This window comes from Phyllostomus hastatus, unplaced genomic scaffold (assembly GCF_019186645.2).
Source record: "Phyllostomus hastatus isolate PE091 unplaced genomic scaffold, TTU_PhHast_1.1 phas_scaffold_39, whole genome shotgun sequence".
In the NCBI taxonomy this organism is placed as follows: domain Eukaryota; kingdom Metazoa; phylum Chordata; class Mammalia; order Chiroptera; family Phyllostomidae; genus Phyllostomus; species Phyllostomus hastatus.
The window spans coordinates 12215374-12232603 of NW_025334028.1; the positions used below are offsets into that span (position 1 = coordinate 12215374).

The 17230-nt window shown below is 35.2% G+C and overlaps 1 protein-coding gene across 1 annotated transcript; it reads left to right on the top strand.

Moving 5' to 3' along the window:
- The first annotated feature begins 8991 nt into the window (after positions 1–8991).
- On the top strand, positions 8992–16243 carry SPP1 (secreted phosphoprotein 1). Its single transcript, XM_045820251.1, has 7 exons — positions 8992–9198; positions 10257–10324; positions 10437–10475; positions 12680–12757; positions 13051–13092; positions 14400–14717; positions 15423–16243. The coding sequence occupies exons 2-7, from the start codon at positions 10271–10273 to the stop codon at positions 15825–15827; spliced, it is 936 nt and encodes a 311-aa protein (XP_045676207.1). The 5' UTR covers positions 8992–9198; positions 10257–10270; the 3' UTR covers positions 15828–16243.
- Positions 16244–17230: the final 987 nt, after the last annotated feature.

Below are 17230 nucleotides of genomic sequence, written 5' to 3' on the forward strand. Positions count from 1 at the left end.
GGCAACTAAGACTATAATTAATCTATAAACACATTCTTACAAGGAACAGAAGTCATCCAAAACCTTCAAAGAATGTAGGGCTGGGCTAAAGTCAGTTTATAGTTGTATGTATGGAAAATAATATAATAATTAATAAATAATAATACAATAAGCTCTGTGTTTTTCTTACTAATAATTGTAAACCTACTTTGGCCCAGCCTAGTATGACTAGATATGTTGATGTTAACTTCATCCCCACCTAGTTCCTAGTGAACAGGCTAAAAAACAAAAGGTGCCCTAAAAGACCAGTGGCCTACTTACACAGAAAAAATAAATGATGTTGTGTGAATAACCAGAACTTTCAAGATGGGTTGATTATCTATTGGGAGATAGCTATAGTCTCTCTCTTCTCAGAAGCAAACTAACTTAACAAGATTTAATAGGGTGTGTGGTATAGTCAAGATAAAATTAGCTTCCCTGGTTTCCTACACTGGACACCAACTACCCACTAAAACTTGTACCAAAGCTAATTCTTTTCTGGTAAAAGTGGCAAAAAACAAAAATCAGAGGACCAAAAGAAACCTACTACCTAAAATACCTACTACCTAAAATACCCCTTTTGGAATAAAATGAGATGATAGTCCACCTTCTTTTGGGTTAAATAAGTCACATACTTATTGTATAAAATAATCAACTTCAATTTTAACTCAATAGTTATTTCACAGGGACTAGTTCAGGGTTTTAGGAATAAGAAAGCAAAAATGAACATAAAATTCTCTATATAGACAAAAATTATATATATAAACTTATGAGACCATAATGTAAGTCCAGTCTCATGAATCTAGTGATCTGGAACATAGATACCAATGTTCAGAAACTATGGATTGAGCATTATTGTGTGTAAGGAGTTGCATTAAGGTGACACAGATATCAAGGACTTAAGGCAATAGAGCAACCTTTTGGTTCATATAAAATCCAACACCAGGGTTCCTTGTCAGCAGACACCTCCTCATTGGGTATCTGCTCTCGAAAAATGTGTCCCAGTCCTCTCCATTTAGCCACAGTGTAAGTGAAAAGAACATAGAGGCGGTACACTTAGGTTTTAGGCACTTCGGCCTGAAAATGAAACACTTCACTTTAGTTCACATTCTATTCATAAGAACTAGTCGCACGTCATACCCAGGTACAAGAGAGGCCAAGGAAATGTATTTTTAGCTGGGCAGCTGCTTCCCAGAAATTACTCTGAAGAAGATGAATCTTTGGTGTACAGCCAGCAATACCTGCCACAATTATTATGGTTGATGCCATAAGAAAATCAAATGTAGTAAGACATAAGGCTAACTAGGTAGGAGATGTACCTTTGTTTAACTATGTCATACCTGTTAAAATATGATAAGCAGTTTACTTGAAGTTTAGCTAATTAAGACGATGAATATTTTAGGTATATAAAAATATGAAGCTAATGATATTAACCCACAATTCATAATCATGCTTTTTGAATTGGTGATTCATAGCAGTGTGAGATTAGCAGAAATATATTAACGTTTTCTGACACTGTACAACTCATAACCATAGCATAACATTACCTGGATAGAATATGTGGAAAAATAAAACTTTGCATTTTTATTAGATTTGAACCTCTTAAAAACAAAATTACTCACTCTCTTTACCTGATTTCCTATCAATATTATTGTAACTGGTTGCTTTTGTTGTAAGCTTACTTGTTTGTTTGCTTTTTTTCAGCAAAGTTTGGTCAGAGTTGGATGCTTATAATTGTAATTCACACCTTGGTAGTTAGTCTCTAACATCAGCTCCTCTCCTGCATGCGCTGCAGCATGCTCTCGGAAGCTTTTCCTATCCATTCGGGGAGAACAAGCCACTCCCTCTCTTGGGCCTCTACTGCCCCTGTAAATATATGCTCAAAGATTTTTGCAAGAAGTGAATTGGATTATATATATAGAAGTGACTGCACAGTAAACAACTTCTATTATAATCATCTGAAAAATTGAGATGATAACACTTAGTTCATGAAGTTGTTAGGAATAGTAAGCATAATGCATACTTAAATCTAGTAGCTGTTCCATGAAAACATATAATTACCATTTTATTGCTATTACTCTTCTTTTAATAAGCAAAAGCAGAAGTTCTGGGCTTACTCTTTTCTGCTATGAAAAGGTATATGCTGAAGGCATAGTACTTACAAGAAAGTATTTCTTAAGAAAAAAATGCAGCAGAAATTTGTTAAGCATAAAATGTGTAAAAAGAAGACAGAATTTAGTCATAAACTTTGATTCTAAATAACTCTTGAACAACTTCATCACACATAAAGTGAAATTAATACGTTGTCTAGACCAGTCATATTTATAGGTGCTTGGAAACAAAGAGGATGTGAGAACAAGAATGAAAAATCTAAAAACATCTTCAGATTAGGCAGAAAGCTGATACTCCTGATCTGTTTGGCAATGAAATTGTCTCCTAAAACCACAGGTGACATTTTCCAGGAAAGAAAAAAGACAACCTCTTCAGTCTCTTTCTCCTCAATCTCCCACTCTTGGTGTAACAGAATCTGAAAGAAATTCATGTGACCCATACTGAGAAAACACCTCTAGAAAACCCATATTTGGAGAGGTACATATTAAAAGTTCTCAGAACATCATGGTTTGGGAGTGATTATAATCATAAGTTGGGAGTGATTTCCCTCCTTTAAAAAAAGATTTTATTTTTACTAATACTATTATAATAACCTTCATAATTTTTATCTGATTTAAATACACCAAAACACATGAAAGTTTACTTAAAAACATCTTAAAGACTCAACTTTCACTTGACTTGACTGTCTACTGCAGATTCTGTGCCAAAATCTATTTCTGGTTTTTAATCTGTTTCTCGGTGCCGTCTTTATTCCTACAACCTGCTTGCTCTTCCTGTTGTAATGTCGACATTTTATTCCTCATGGATTTTTAGAAAGCCAGAGAATTTTAGAGTTGAAACTGATGTAAAAAATAATCTAGATTAACTCTATCGAGAAACCAGACAAGTAGGAGGGCTTGCCAGAACCCATAGGTAAGAGGAAAAGACCCTGGCTCTTCAGACTCTGCAACAGCTTTTAAAAATGAGTATGTAAATTGTTCTCAGAATGCCTGAGAACAATTGCACCAGCTCCCTGAGCTGATAGCACAGTAGTGCCCCCTTCTCCACAGAGGATACATCTAAGACCCCCCAATGCATTCTTGAAACCACAGATAGTACTGAACCCTACATATACTGTTCTATCCATACACACATACTTATGATAAAGTATAAATTTAATTTATAAATTAGGTACAGTAAGAGATGAACAGTATCTAATAATAAAATAGAACAATTATAACAATGTATTGTAATAAAAGTATGTAAATGTGCTTTCTCTCTCTCAAAATATTTCATTGTACTGCACCCACCTTGTCATGTAAAGGAAGCACTTTATGGCTTCTCTTTGGCATACCCAAATTGCCAGTATCATTACTGTAGGCTACTGGGTCATTATTGAGTCAAACGAGGGTTATGCGAACACAAGCAGTCCAGTACTTCAGCAGATCTGATAACCCACAGGGCTGCTAAACGACTTACAGGCAAGGAGCATGCAGCGCAAGGAGACATTGATTGAAACGTTCGACAAAGGGACGAGTCATGTCCTGGATGGGATGGTGTGGGACTCGCAAGATTTCATCAGACTACTCAGAATGGAGCATGTTTTAAAACTAACAAATTATTTGTTTTCGGAATTTGCATTTAACATCTTTGAACCATGGTTGACCGCAGGTAACCGAAACTGCAAGGAAGCGAAATGGCAGATAAGGGGGACTACTGTAAATGCGGGCATCACATGCAGCGCCATAGGATTAAGCATATTAAAGTAGTGCTCCTCCATTCACTTGTTCCCAAACCTGTACTGAGCGCCCAGTAGGAAACTGTTGATGAAAACATACGTAAGACATAGCGCCTGCCTGCTGGGAGTTTACTTGTTAGTATTCGGAGGCAAGCATGTAAGGGCAATAAAGTATCATAGGTGCTGTGCTAGATTGTGGGCAGGGTACCTTACCCGCACAAAGGTTGGGAGTCATTATTTCTATTCAGTTTTTTTTTCAAAAAAGGCTTCATCAGGGATGCCTTGATGCAATGTCTGGAAAGATATAAAAATATTTCACAGGTAGGTGTGGATGGGGACGGATGGATATTGTAGATGTGGAATGTGAGCAAAGGCTTGGAGACTTGAAATTACCTGGCGTATCGGGAAGCTCCGAGTGGCTGTGTACTTGTTTCACAGAGTACATGCAGGAGGGGAGTTGGTGAAAGACAAGGCTGGAGAGCTGAAGAAAGCCAGATCTCAAAAGTCCTCGTGTTCTGTAAAAACTAGCTTTCACCTTGGCACATAGGAATATTGCCCCAAGTTCTCACATGTAATCCATTCTGCCTGAGAGCAACTTCTAATAGGGCCTAGAAGAGAAGTTCAATTTGGGGCTTTATGAAAAGAACAGAAAAGAATAATCAAAATGACTTAATAAAAAACATACATTTTTAGATAATTTTATACATTATAAAATTATATTTTTTCTTTACTGCATATGCGTATATTTATGTGAAGTATTTTCATTACTATATATTTACATGCAAAGATTTGTTGGCACATAAACTGCTAAGGGGTAAGCATATATTAGAACTTACACTCTATTGAGGAATTCAAATATTAAAGAACTCAAACTTTAATTACTATTTTAAATAATATTTTTTAATGTTTAACATAAACATTAAGTGTTTAACATAAATGTTTTACCACGGAATAGGGGCATTAACAGGAGGTATTCCTTAACCGAAATTGGCAAAAATAATAACCCTTAGCCAAATGTGGCTACAAAATGTGTGTTCATTGGAGCTAAACTGAAGACATGTGCTGGGAACAAGACTTCACACCCTCCCAGCTGCTGCTTGTGTTGTTGGGTTTTGTTTTCTTTCTTCTGTTCTGCACTGACATGGTCACTTTTCATGTCAACCTTATAATCGATTCTCTGCCAAAAATTACTCAAACATCAGATTTTAAATAAGAATTCAAATAAACTGACTTAAAAGAATGCTTTCCTCCCCTCAAGCACATTCTTCAAAGTGCCTGTCTCTGGTTGACTAGTGCAGCAAATGTGTTTTTTATACTAAAATGGGCCTGCAGCTGATAATCTCTATTTGTAGATCTCTGCAGTTTTCCAACTCCCTCCCTTTGGTGCTCTCTGGTTTCAGGCTCCTAGATTGTTGCCCGTGTTGCAAAAGGTAGAGAGAACTCTCAGGAAGAGAGTTCTATGTTACTATGTTTTGATGGGAAGAGAGACTTCCTATTTGGGTCCAATCCCAAATACCCACCCCTTCAACTCTAATGTAGACATAGGGTCCCTACTGTATGCTTTCTCTGTCCACAGCTCCACTGAGTTTACTATTTAACCATGCCCCTTAACCTCATTGGCTACACAAGTTCCAAATTTCTTAGTTAATTTTTGTGAAGAAATGGGCTCCATGAGGGCAAAAATGATGTCATCTTCAGAAAAACATTATTTAAGTCCATGTTAAAGAATCTATCATTTAAAAAGTGTTAATGTCATCAGAGTTAGTGATAATACTTTAATAAAGAAATGCTGTTATATTTCAGAAGTACTGGCAAATATTCACTATCATATCAATGTGTGATATAGGGGTTCAAGCATGGTGCCTGTGCATTGTATTGATAAGCAAGATCTATATGCTCAGAATTCATTGCTATGGATAGAGAATTAAATGGTCAATCATTAACAATTTAATAAATACTTATTTACTCTATAACAATTCTATGGGTCTTAGGTGATTTTTTGTTTAAGTGAAACTAATATTTACCGACAGTAAGACCACTTTTTTAGGAGCTAAATTTTGTTGACTAAGTTATTAAGCAATGGAATAAAAAGTTGTATGGTGTTTCTTTTTTATGTTTCTAAAGTGTTCTAATTTCATGTATGAACTTAAAAATAGCATTCTCTCATATTTCACCCTTGTCTCCCTCCCTCTAATAAATGACACCACAAACGATGAATACTCTGGTAGGCTTCTAATTAGCTATAATCTCCAACTTGTCTGTGACAGGTTGGTGTTGGTATCAAAATATCAAATTTTTACCTGAACCTTAATTCAAGAGAAAAAGTAATTATTTACAGAGCCGAAAGAGTTGAAATAGTCTATTATACTTTTCTAAGTAGAATATAAATATAAATATCTAAGTAAACTAGAAGCTGGTAATAAAGTCCACAAAAACAGTGACATTTGGACACTTACATTTTTCTGTTATACGGGAATTTTCATGTAATTCTTGAAAAAATATAATGTTCTTAAATGTTTCTGTAAGTCCACTTATAGTGTCTATATTTCATTATCACAAGCCACTCTTTATTCCAATTTAACAGGCAAACTTTTCCCTTTCCACATACAAGATTTACAGCGCATTTGGTCATTTTGACCTTCTAATTCTAACAACCAAGCGTTAGTCTAATCAAGAATGGAAATAGTGTGGAAATGTTACAGATTAAGCTTCTCTGGTTTAAATAATTTTAAATGTTAATTCTGACAGTTGGAATATCTTACTCAGAAAAAAAAATGTGTCAGCAGCATGTTTTATTAAAAAAAAAGAAGCACGAGCCTCTTCAAAGTCAGAATGGCACACTCTCCATTTCGTAATTTACAGAACTGCCTCCATTCTAAATCACTTCATCTTCTCATTTCAGAAGCATCCCAGCTGCATTCTCTAACCATGAATTCACTGTCCTTTACTGAGTGAGACCTCAGGATCTGAAACCTTTTCAGTGTGTGGGAAGTGGGGAGGAGACAAAGCGTCCACCTGGGATGGCTGAATGATGACAACCACAGAACAAGAATGCTTTGGTTCTCTTGGCCTCTGTGTTCCCTCTTACTGAGTAAGCGGGTCATTGTTGGGAAGTATTTGCTCACCTGGCATTCCAAGAAATGGAAGTTCCCTCAACTGTTTTAGAGTTCTGTCATTAAGCATGAATGTTCTATCCTGCCAGCATAAGAAACTGACAGAACCAGATTGTGGTCTGAAATCCTTTTCAGAAACGCTGCCACCGTGTGGCGCTTTGGAGACACAGACCGGAAGAGTCCTGGGGTGGGTCATATGTTCATCTCAGGATGGCTGGGCTCCAGTGAAATCTATTCCTATAACTCTCAACGTTCATATTAAATCATTTCCGAGGGCACAGAGTAAACCACTGTGAATACTGTGGAAATCTTGTTGTTTTTAGAGTTTGTGAACTTCCCCCTACTAAACCAGCAGGATGACAAACTTATGTGGGTAACGTGTTTAAAGAGGAGGGAAAAAACAGTTTTTAAAAGCAGAAATAAAAAGTCTATTTTGCAATTTTATAAACTGTATGTCATATTTTATAGAGATAGATACCATCTGAGTTATTAAAATGTGTGCTTAGAACCCACAAATCAGTAATATCCACTCATTTGAAATGTATCCAATTTGAGAGCCATATCCCCCATGCACATACACACCAAGTGTCCATACAACCTACAGATGAGTTATACTGCTATCACTGTAACAAATTATTTAACCCATATTTATATTAAAAGAAATGTTTGATAGAAGCTGATACCTTAAATAAAGCTAATAATAAATGGATGTTTATCTTTAATCTCACTTCATATATCAATCTTAAAATGGCAATGAGGTAAATAAATAGTGCTATCTTCATTTCAAAACTGAGAACACTACATAAAGAAATTAAGTACAAAATCTCGAGACAATATTAAACACTTTAAATGGAATGAAAGCTCTGCTAGCCCTAATTTCTCTTCCAATATTCAAACTTCATCTGTGATTTTCTTTCATTCAAATACCTTTTAAATACCCACAAAAATCTTTAAATGTATATTTTATATTTTCTTATTAACTCATTGACTTTATATATTTTGAGGGAAAAACTAGAAAAAGATAATTCAGAAACCTCATCCTTCTCTTTAGAGGTGTGTAAAGTATACTACTGATGCACACAACAGAAAGACCTTACATCTAGTCTCATTCCAATAATCCATTTCATCTAAAGACGTCGAAAATCACGAGGACTTGCTCCTCCTAAATTTCAGTGATAGTTAACACAGTGTTTAAAATATGCATATAATATGAGCCAAGCATTTTTGTTTTCTACATACTAAATCATTTTAGCCTCTCAAAAACCCAATGAGCTAGGTAATAGTATGTGCATGTGACAGATGAGGAAACAGGTATAGGTCGACTAAGGTCACACAGCTATTTAGTGGCAAAGTGGGACTCAAAGACACTCCGGCTCCCGCAGCAGCACTGTCAAGAAATCACACTGCTCTCAGTTAGGAACCGCTGGACTTCTGTAGCACCTAAAGTAAATTGCCATTCTTCTATTTTGTACAGCAAGTTATCAGATTAATCACCTCCGAAGAGTTCAAACAGTGTGACAAAAATCCATGTCCTTGAAAGGTCATCATAATTCCAACTTAATGGGCATGAACATGGATTTTAATATTATTAATGCCATTTGTCTAAATGACAAGCTGCTGAATACTTGAAATCACAAAACCAAGCTTCAGTACTAAAGGACAGAGCTCTGAGCTCTTCATACACCTGAACAATACCCTTGTAGCTCTTAAATAAGTATAATTGCAAGGGAAGTTTAGTTGCATATATTGCCTTAATCCATTTTCAGACTGAAAGAAACAAAAACCCATTCTATTTCATTTTATTTAGGACTGATTTATATTCGTATATTTTCTGCTAATTCAGAAGTTATAAAGTCCTTGTAAGAACTAGTCATTTCCTCCTTTTTAATGGGACTCCAAGGTGCCCTTTAATAATGCTGAATGCCATTCCCATAAATGAAAATGCCAGTTAATGATATTGTAGATAAGTAATGTTTTAACTCCAGAGTGTGTGTGTGTGTTAACCACAAAACCAGAGAGGGAAGTGTGGGAGCAAGTGGGTTGGACAGTGGCAAAAAAAACCTCATGACACATCTCTCCGCCTCCCTGTGTTGGGGGTGGGGGGTGTCTGCAGCAGCATTTAAATTCTGGGAGGTCTAGCTGTCAGCAGCAAGAAGAGGAGACAGGACTGCAGCACCATCTGGGACTGGACTCTCTTCTCAGGGCAGTGGCAGTCTTCTCAGCCAACTGCAGACGGAGGTAAGCCTGCAGTTTTCTGTACTGCTGCTGTCCTGGGCATTCAGTGTCAGTTCATGGGGAAGGTCAAGCTGTAAGAAGAGTTTAACTGTAATGCTGGTAATCAGATTTAAATTTTTCTAGTCTTTTGAATAAGTATGCCAGATACATTGCTGATGTCCTGTAGGAAAGGTGACCAGCTATTTTGAAAGTCAGTCAATATAAAACCTAAAAATCTTTCCACTCAGTCCTCAAAAGGAATGAAACTACTTCTCCCAATTAGAAAAAAACAAGTAAAATTCTATGACCCTTTCAGGTGATTTTACCCATATCATTATGAATGGATAGATGATTGTGGAGGCATTTAGAAGGAAAAGGACCTTCAGTGTTAATGTAGGCTAATTATAATGCTATTTTTAATTATTTGACTTATACAATTTTCAAGGAAAAAACTTTTTTCTGAAATATATTTTTACTTCCGTCTTTAGCTGATAAAGTTTTCACCAAAAAACTGTATGACACTATGTAGACTTATTATTGAAAATAAAAAAGCTGTTGCCTATTTCCAATGTTTCCTTTTTTGTTTCAAATTTCCAGAATAACTTAACTTTAGAAATAGCTTCACATCACCTATGTGGCACCTTTTTAATAATTTCAGTTAAAAATCATATTTGAAATGCATGCTGAAAATATGGAGAAAGCAAATTTCTTTCATAGTTTTATTTTCTCTTTGTGTTTTTCTTTTCTGAAAAGTAAATATTCCCACACTATCTTATTATTTTAATTAAATTAGTGTTGGTCTGTGTTTAGGTTTAGATAGCTGACAATATCAGGTAATAAGAGGGCAATCTCTAGAGCTCTAAATTTAAAAGTTGAATAAATATAGACTTGTGAAATTTCTCTCTCCCTTGCCTAATAGTAAAAGATGAAGAATAATGTTAAAAACTTTTTTCTCTAGGAAGTAGAAAATATTCTGCAGAAAATAAATTTTACTTGTGATTATTTTGTAACATGATAGATAGTGAGGTATCACTGTTTTAACCTGTGAAGAGATCTAATATTCATTACAAAATATTTTGCAGGAAAAATCATTACCATGAGAATTGCAGTGATTTGCTTCTGCCTCTTAGGCATTGCCTACGCCCTTCCAGTGAGTACAGCTGAATCTTACAGACCGTTCCTCAAAATTAGTGAATTGTGTGCTCCTGTGTGCTGGGAACACATTCACATTGTAATCTTTCTCCATCTTTTCTGTTTCAAAGGTTAAACATGCAGATTCTGGCAGCTCTGAGGAAAAGCAGGTAAGCATCTTTTATGTTTATCATATAGTTAAATTGTTTATGCAAGTGCTTCAAGAAGCACTACAAATGTATCTGTTGCAATTTTACTTATTTTCATAGTCAAGCTTGTTAATTTATAAGTAATTATTGACAGCCTGCTTTCAATCTAGGCCAGGATCAAGCACAGTATAATTTTTAATAAATATACGCCCAAACACCAAACTAGATATTTTATATACTAAAATAATGTTTTATGCCATTATCATTTATGAAAATGAGTTCTATGAAGTTTTGTGACTTTTTCTTTCCACAAGTCAACATACTGTTCTAGAAAGTAGAAAATTCTATCTTTTGCTTTCCTTAGTGGAAGGCTAAGTTTAAAATGGGCTTCACATATTGGACAAGTTTATATGACTGCAGTGTTCACAATATCTCCTAAATATTTTCTAAGAAGACCATTATTAAAAAGATAGTCTATTTATGCTGCTTGTATCTATTGTGCTTGTCAGCTAACTTTAGATCACATTTCTCTAACCAAACATAAGACCAAATCAAACTCTTCTAATCATAGATGGTTCTGCCCCTCCACAATAGGTGGCAATGTGCCCGCCAAACAACAAACGGGCATTGTCCTGAGAAGCCTGGACCGAAAATTGACACAGAGGTCAATTCAGACAAACAGAATAAAGGCCAATATAAAGTTGCCTAGAGTCACTGTAATTAGATTGCTTAATGAAAATTCTGAGAGAAGTGTGGTAGCATGTGGTTAGGTGAGCAAGTAGGTATGTGCAGGTGTGTCTGTTTTACAATTGATTTAAGAACACAAGTATTGAATTACAGCAATGAGCCAGAAAAATTAAAACTTTCAGAGAAGATAGAGGTCACACTATTTGAAGCAAGAATGAATGTCGTTTTAACTTAAAAAGTATGGCACATGAAGCCATGGCAGTATAAGTTATTAAATGATATTTAGGAGATAATTGAAGGGCTCAACCTTCTAGAACCCTAGATATTTATTTAGAGCTAGTAGGAAATATGGGAAGGCTATAAGACAACACCTCTGAAGGTGAGCACTGGTTATCTGTGAGTGTGATGATTACTGGGTGGATTTTAGTCTGTTTATTTTGCTTAACTTTATTTTCTTCATATTACTTCTTTAAATTATAAATTTAATCTATAAATACATTCTCCCTAAACCTGTATTACATGTATATAGGAAATGTAAATCTATATCAAATATAAATTGTAACATATTTCTATGTAATATTTATATATTTTAAGGAAAAAAAGAGGGAAACTTTGAATTCATCTAAGTCAGTAGTTTTTTGTACCTTTTTAAGGCAAAGAACCCCTTCTTTCAGCAAAAACTTTCAGAGAAGCCCAATCTGAAGCTGCTCTGGTTATAACCAGCCATGGGGAAACGTATAGTGTGACTGGTTTCCTCCCTACTCTTCTCCTCCCAACCCCCAACCACCTTGGAGGCTGCAGAGAGAATTCTATGGAGCTCTCAGGGTTCCCGTTCTCAATGACAGGGATGTGAAGTGATTGGCCACATTCCATTCATGTCTTTGGTACACAGAGCAATAGAACTTTGGTGAGATGATGTTAATATTTTATTTCTGCGACATCCACTACATAGTCTCTAGATTCATGAAGCTATTAAACATTCAAAATGTAGCTAGTGCAACTGAGAAACTAAATTTATTTTATTTTATTTTAATTAAATTTAAATAGCCACATAGTAGAGGGAACACTGAAGATCAAAGCTAATTAAGGGCACCTCTACTTTAGTTGTGATTTATCTGAGAGGAAATTTCCACTGGAATAGGAAAGCACAGTGTTCAAATTAGTATGAAGAGCCAGTTTGTCTGCATTTGAACCCTGGCTCTTAATATCACTGTGGCTTAGTTTCTCCTGACCTACAAAATTGGGAACAATAATGACATCTATCTCATCTGAGGTTGGAAGGATTAAATGAATGGGCACATTTAAATCAGTTATAAGAGTGCTGGCTCACAGTAAGTGCTATGTAAGAGTTTATTAAATGAATCTTCAAGAAAAAAATAAGTTGGAAGAGGTGTATCTAAGGCTCTGTTTTAATAATATACATGCATATTGTGCTTATCCATCAGTATCGGTGAAGTATAGTTTTTCCCCCCAGTTTATCATTTAGAGATCTCTATGTTTCTTTTTAAAAATAATGACAAACATGCATTTTTTTGTAGCTTTACAAATATCCAGATGCTATAGCCACTTGGCTAAAGCCTGACCCATCTCAGAAGCAGAATCTCCTAGCGCCACAGGTATATTTTATTTTAATTTTAGAAATTATATTTCTTGAAATTAAAGAACAACAACAAAAAATAAAAATAGACATCAACCAGGCTGTTTGAGCTGATTAAGTAGATCCTTCATGCCTGTTGGTAAATGGGAGCTTTGGACACCAATTGATCTGCCATGTTGACTTTCTCCCCTTCAAAAGTCATTCACCAACAAGGCTGAAAAATAAGACCTGATTTGAATTGAAAAGGCTAACTTTTGAATAGAAAGGTGAACCATGCATGATATACATTGACATGTGCCTTTCCTTCTTCAGAATACTGTCTCCTCCGAAGAAACTAATGACTTCAAACAAGAGGTGAGTTCTCACTTTAGGTCAGAGGCCTACATGCCTTGGAGAGACTAAGAAGCCACTCTTTCTCCTAACGACATTACTTGGGCTCAATTCTGATAAAATTCCATTAACAGATTTTTCTGTAAATTGATGATCTAAAACTTGCTCAGAAAACAAACATCATGTATTAATCAAATGCCAGAAATACCAGATTCCTTCAGATAAGTTTAGTGTGGCAGGAAATGTTTACTAATGTGTGTTATTTGAAATACTAAAGCCTCTTAACAATTGATTTAAGGTATTTTATGGATGTATTATCTAATGTCTGAGAAATATCTAATTAATACCTATCAAACCCAAGATTTTGCCTCTAGGAATATTTCTATTCCTAACATAATGGTTTATTTCATAACTATTACTAAGGCTGTTGTTAATTAGGACTTCTTATTAGGACTATAAATATATTTGCTAAGCAAAGAAATAAGTTTAATTTGTTTTCCTTAAGATTCTGTCTGACTATCCTAAAATCTCTCACAAGAAAAATTAGATAAGTGAACCAGTATATTTGCTAATTGGAAGGTTAATAGACATTAGCTGGTAAATTCAATTGAGAGATCTGAGCTGCACTTTATATACATGCATAACAGAGTTCCCTTTTTTTAAAGATTTTATTTATTTATTTTTAGAGAGAGGGGAAGGGAAAGAGAAAGAAGCATCAAAGTGTGGTTGCCTCTTGTGCACCCCCTACTGGGGACCTGGCCCGCAACCCAGGCATGTGTTGGGAATCGAACCAGCGACCCTTTGGTTTGCAGGCCGGCACTCAATCTACTGAGCCACACCAGCCAGGGCCAGACTCACCTTTTAATTATCCATGCTAATAGGGAGGTGGTTTTAGATTTTGGTGTGTATGTTATTATTTAGGTGCTCTGAGCTCCTGTGAATTCTCATTTCTAATACAAAAAGTAATCTTACAATTTTGTATCTGTTATTTGTTGCATTATTGAATTTGGCATATTAAATAATGTCTAACGTGGATAAGAAAAAACAGAGTTACCAATATAAATATTTTACTTACATATTTGACTTAAAATTTTCTAGGAAGATAACTTTTTATGGGAAAGCAACAAAAATACCTCAGTTATGCCCATTTATCCTTGTGTTAAAAGAGAAATTGGAAGATGCTCACTTTGGCTCTTAAAAGCTATTGAGTGCATTGTTATGGGTGCAAAGATCCTAAAACTAAAGAAAGATAGTAAAAGACTAAAGAACTGTAAAGATTAAGGGAATATAAAAACACTTACGCTAATTTGTCTGGCCATCTTGATTTTTAGACCCTCCCAAGTAAGTCCAATGAAAGCCATGACCACACAGATGATGTGGATGATGATGATGAAGACCATGTGGATAGCCAGGACTCAATCGACTCAGATGACTCAGAAGACGCTGACCATACTGATGACTCTGACAATTCTGATGAGTCTCACCACTCTGATGAATCTGATGAACTGGTCACTGATTTTCCCACTGACTTTCCCGGAACCCCTGTTGTCACTCCAGCTCTGCCCACAAGAGACACATATGATGGACGAGGTGATAGTGTGGCTTATGGACTGAGGTCAAAATCTAAGTTCCAAAGATCTTTAGTCCAGGTAAATCCTTTAACAGATACATCAGATGGTTATGATTAGAGCCGAATTCTAGGAACCAGAGTCTACATATTCACTTACTAATTCATTCATTCATTCATTCAGCAGTTATTGTTATTACTTTATGACCATTGAATTAAAAAACTTTTTCTCTTATTTTTTTATTTAAGACCACATAATTTCTTTCTAATTTTATATCTCAATTACAATGCTGTTTTTTCCAAATCCTGACTATTAAGCATTTATTCTATTCACTTTTTTTTAATTAAAAGGAGACTGGAAAAGAGCAATTAGCTTCACAATACAATGGTCATATTTTGAAGTTAAATACCGACTAGGAATGGTAGAGTTACAAATTACACTGACTTTATAGTCAAAGGATCTGGATCTGATACATAGCCTGGCCATTTGCCATTCACTTAATTTTTAGCCTTCAATTCACTTTTCTTTTATGTAAAACAGAGATAATGAGACTTTCCTCATAGGTTTCAGCACATACGTAATTGACATACCTATTACACTAAAGGAGATGACATATGAAAGGGCTCGATAAAATACAAAGTAACATGCTAGTATTATTTTTCACCTTAGCCAAATTTAGACAGTTTTCAGTACAAATTGAACTAAAAGTTCCAGAACAAAAGAGAGTTACAATGTTCCTATTTCTGACTGTCATTTAATTCTTCTTCCATTTGTGCTGTGATTCAGTACCCTGATGCTACAGAGGAGGACCTTACGTCACATATGGAAAGTGATGACATGGATGATGCACACAAAGCCATCCTTGTTGCCCAGGGCCTGCAGGTGACTTCTGATTGGGACAGCCATGGGAAGGACAGCCAGGAATCAAGCCTGCTGGGTGACCACAGTGTAGAAGCTGATAGCCGCAAGTATTCCAAAGAATATAAGCTGACAGTGACTGCTGAGAGCAATGAGCATTCTGACGTGAGAGATAGTCAGGAAAATTCCAAAGCCAGCCATGAATTTCACAGCCAAGAATTTCAGAGCCATGAAGACAAGCTAGCCTTAGACCCTAAGAGTGAGGAGCAAGATAAACACCTAAAATTTCGCATTTCTCATGAAATAGAAAGTGCATCATCTGAAGTCAATTAAAAAAATACAATTTCTTGCTTTTAGTTAAAAACGAACAAAACACATTATTGCAGGATGGGAAAGAATATGAAATGCTTATTTTTCAGCTTAGTTGGTGAATGGATATGTATGTGGATCTGAAAATAGATAATGTTTTTGACCAATAGTTAATGTGTGGCTTCATAATAACTTTGTAAACTAAAAGCTTAAGGGTTAAATCTATGTTCTTTCCACATAAGAAATGCAAACTAACACTGTATTTTAATGTTTGCTATTCTTTCATGAATAAAAACTTATGTAGAAGCAAACAAAATAGTTTTGCACAATTATGAGAGAATATAAAATTTTGTCACTATAATCTTTTGTTTTTCAAATTAGTGTACATTTCCTTGTGATTATTTTTGTTTGTGTGAATAAATCTTTTATCTTAAATGTAATGAGAGTTTGATGGTGTCAATTGTTTTTCATATTTGGTTTCCCACAGTTGCCCATCAATTAACAGGTATAACCATTTTAATGCATGTGCTAGACTTAGTAGCAAGCAATCCAGGAACTGCTGCATCAGCTGTACAGGTTCTGGCTGAGCTAAATTCCTAGCCAAGGAAACAGGAGTCAAGCAAGAGTGAATATTCAGCCATAAGTGCTCTAACCATGCATGGCTCCGTAGGCTGCCTCCATCCAATGAGAGCACCTTTATGTGATTTGTACAAAGTTGATATATAAGAAGCAACACCTGCTCTAACCGGGTTGCTCAGTTGGTTATAGCATCCTCCCAATACATGCCAAGGTTGTGGTTCGATCTCCAATCAGGGCACATATAAGAATCAGTCAATGAAAGCATAAACAAGTAGAACAACAAATTGATGTTTGTCAATCTCTCTCTCTCTCTCCTTTTCTTTCTCTCTCTCAAATCAATAATAAATAAAAATATTTTGAAATAAAATTTAAAAATGCTAATGAAAGCTTAGATGCAGTCACAAATGAATTTTATTGTTTCTCATCACTTTCCATTAATTTGCTCAGAAAATTAATTTTTGATTTTGTGTCCTTGATTAAAAACTTGGGTAGGCTCAATAGATATTCTGATAACTTGGAGAAAATAAATAGTCCCTTCTGTTGGAAAAGATATAATGCAGGTCCAGTTAATAATCACATTTTTAAATTATATTTATAATGAAAAATTTTGGAAACCTGAAGTGGAACAGGCATCTTTATTTCCTTCTCTTGTCCCTTTGCTCTTTCTAAAACCAGAAATTCCATTTGGAACTTCTAAATTTTTCTATTAAACAATTCTTTGGGCAAAAGGTGAAATTTTTAATTGTGTAATTTAAAAATGAATCATAATGAAAACATAAAATCAATACAGTGATCACAGAAAATCCATAGCCTTAATTCCTGCAGCAACAAAACAAATAAAAGAATTA

Bases quoted from the DNA above. Each gene is read 5' to 3' on its own strand.
- SPP1 (XM_045820251.1), top strand. From the start codon at position 10,271: ATGAGAATTGCAGTGATTTGCTTCTGCCTCTTAGGCATTGCCTACGCC. The intron at 12,758-13,050 runs GTATATTTTATT...TTCCTTCTTCAG, and splicing joins AGAATCTCCTAGCGCCACAG to AATACTGTCTCCTCCGAAGA. The intron at 13,093-14,399 runs GTGAGTTCTCAC...CTTGATTTTTAG, and splicing joins CTAATGACTTCAAACAAGAG to ACCCTCCCAAGTAAGTCCAA.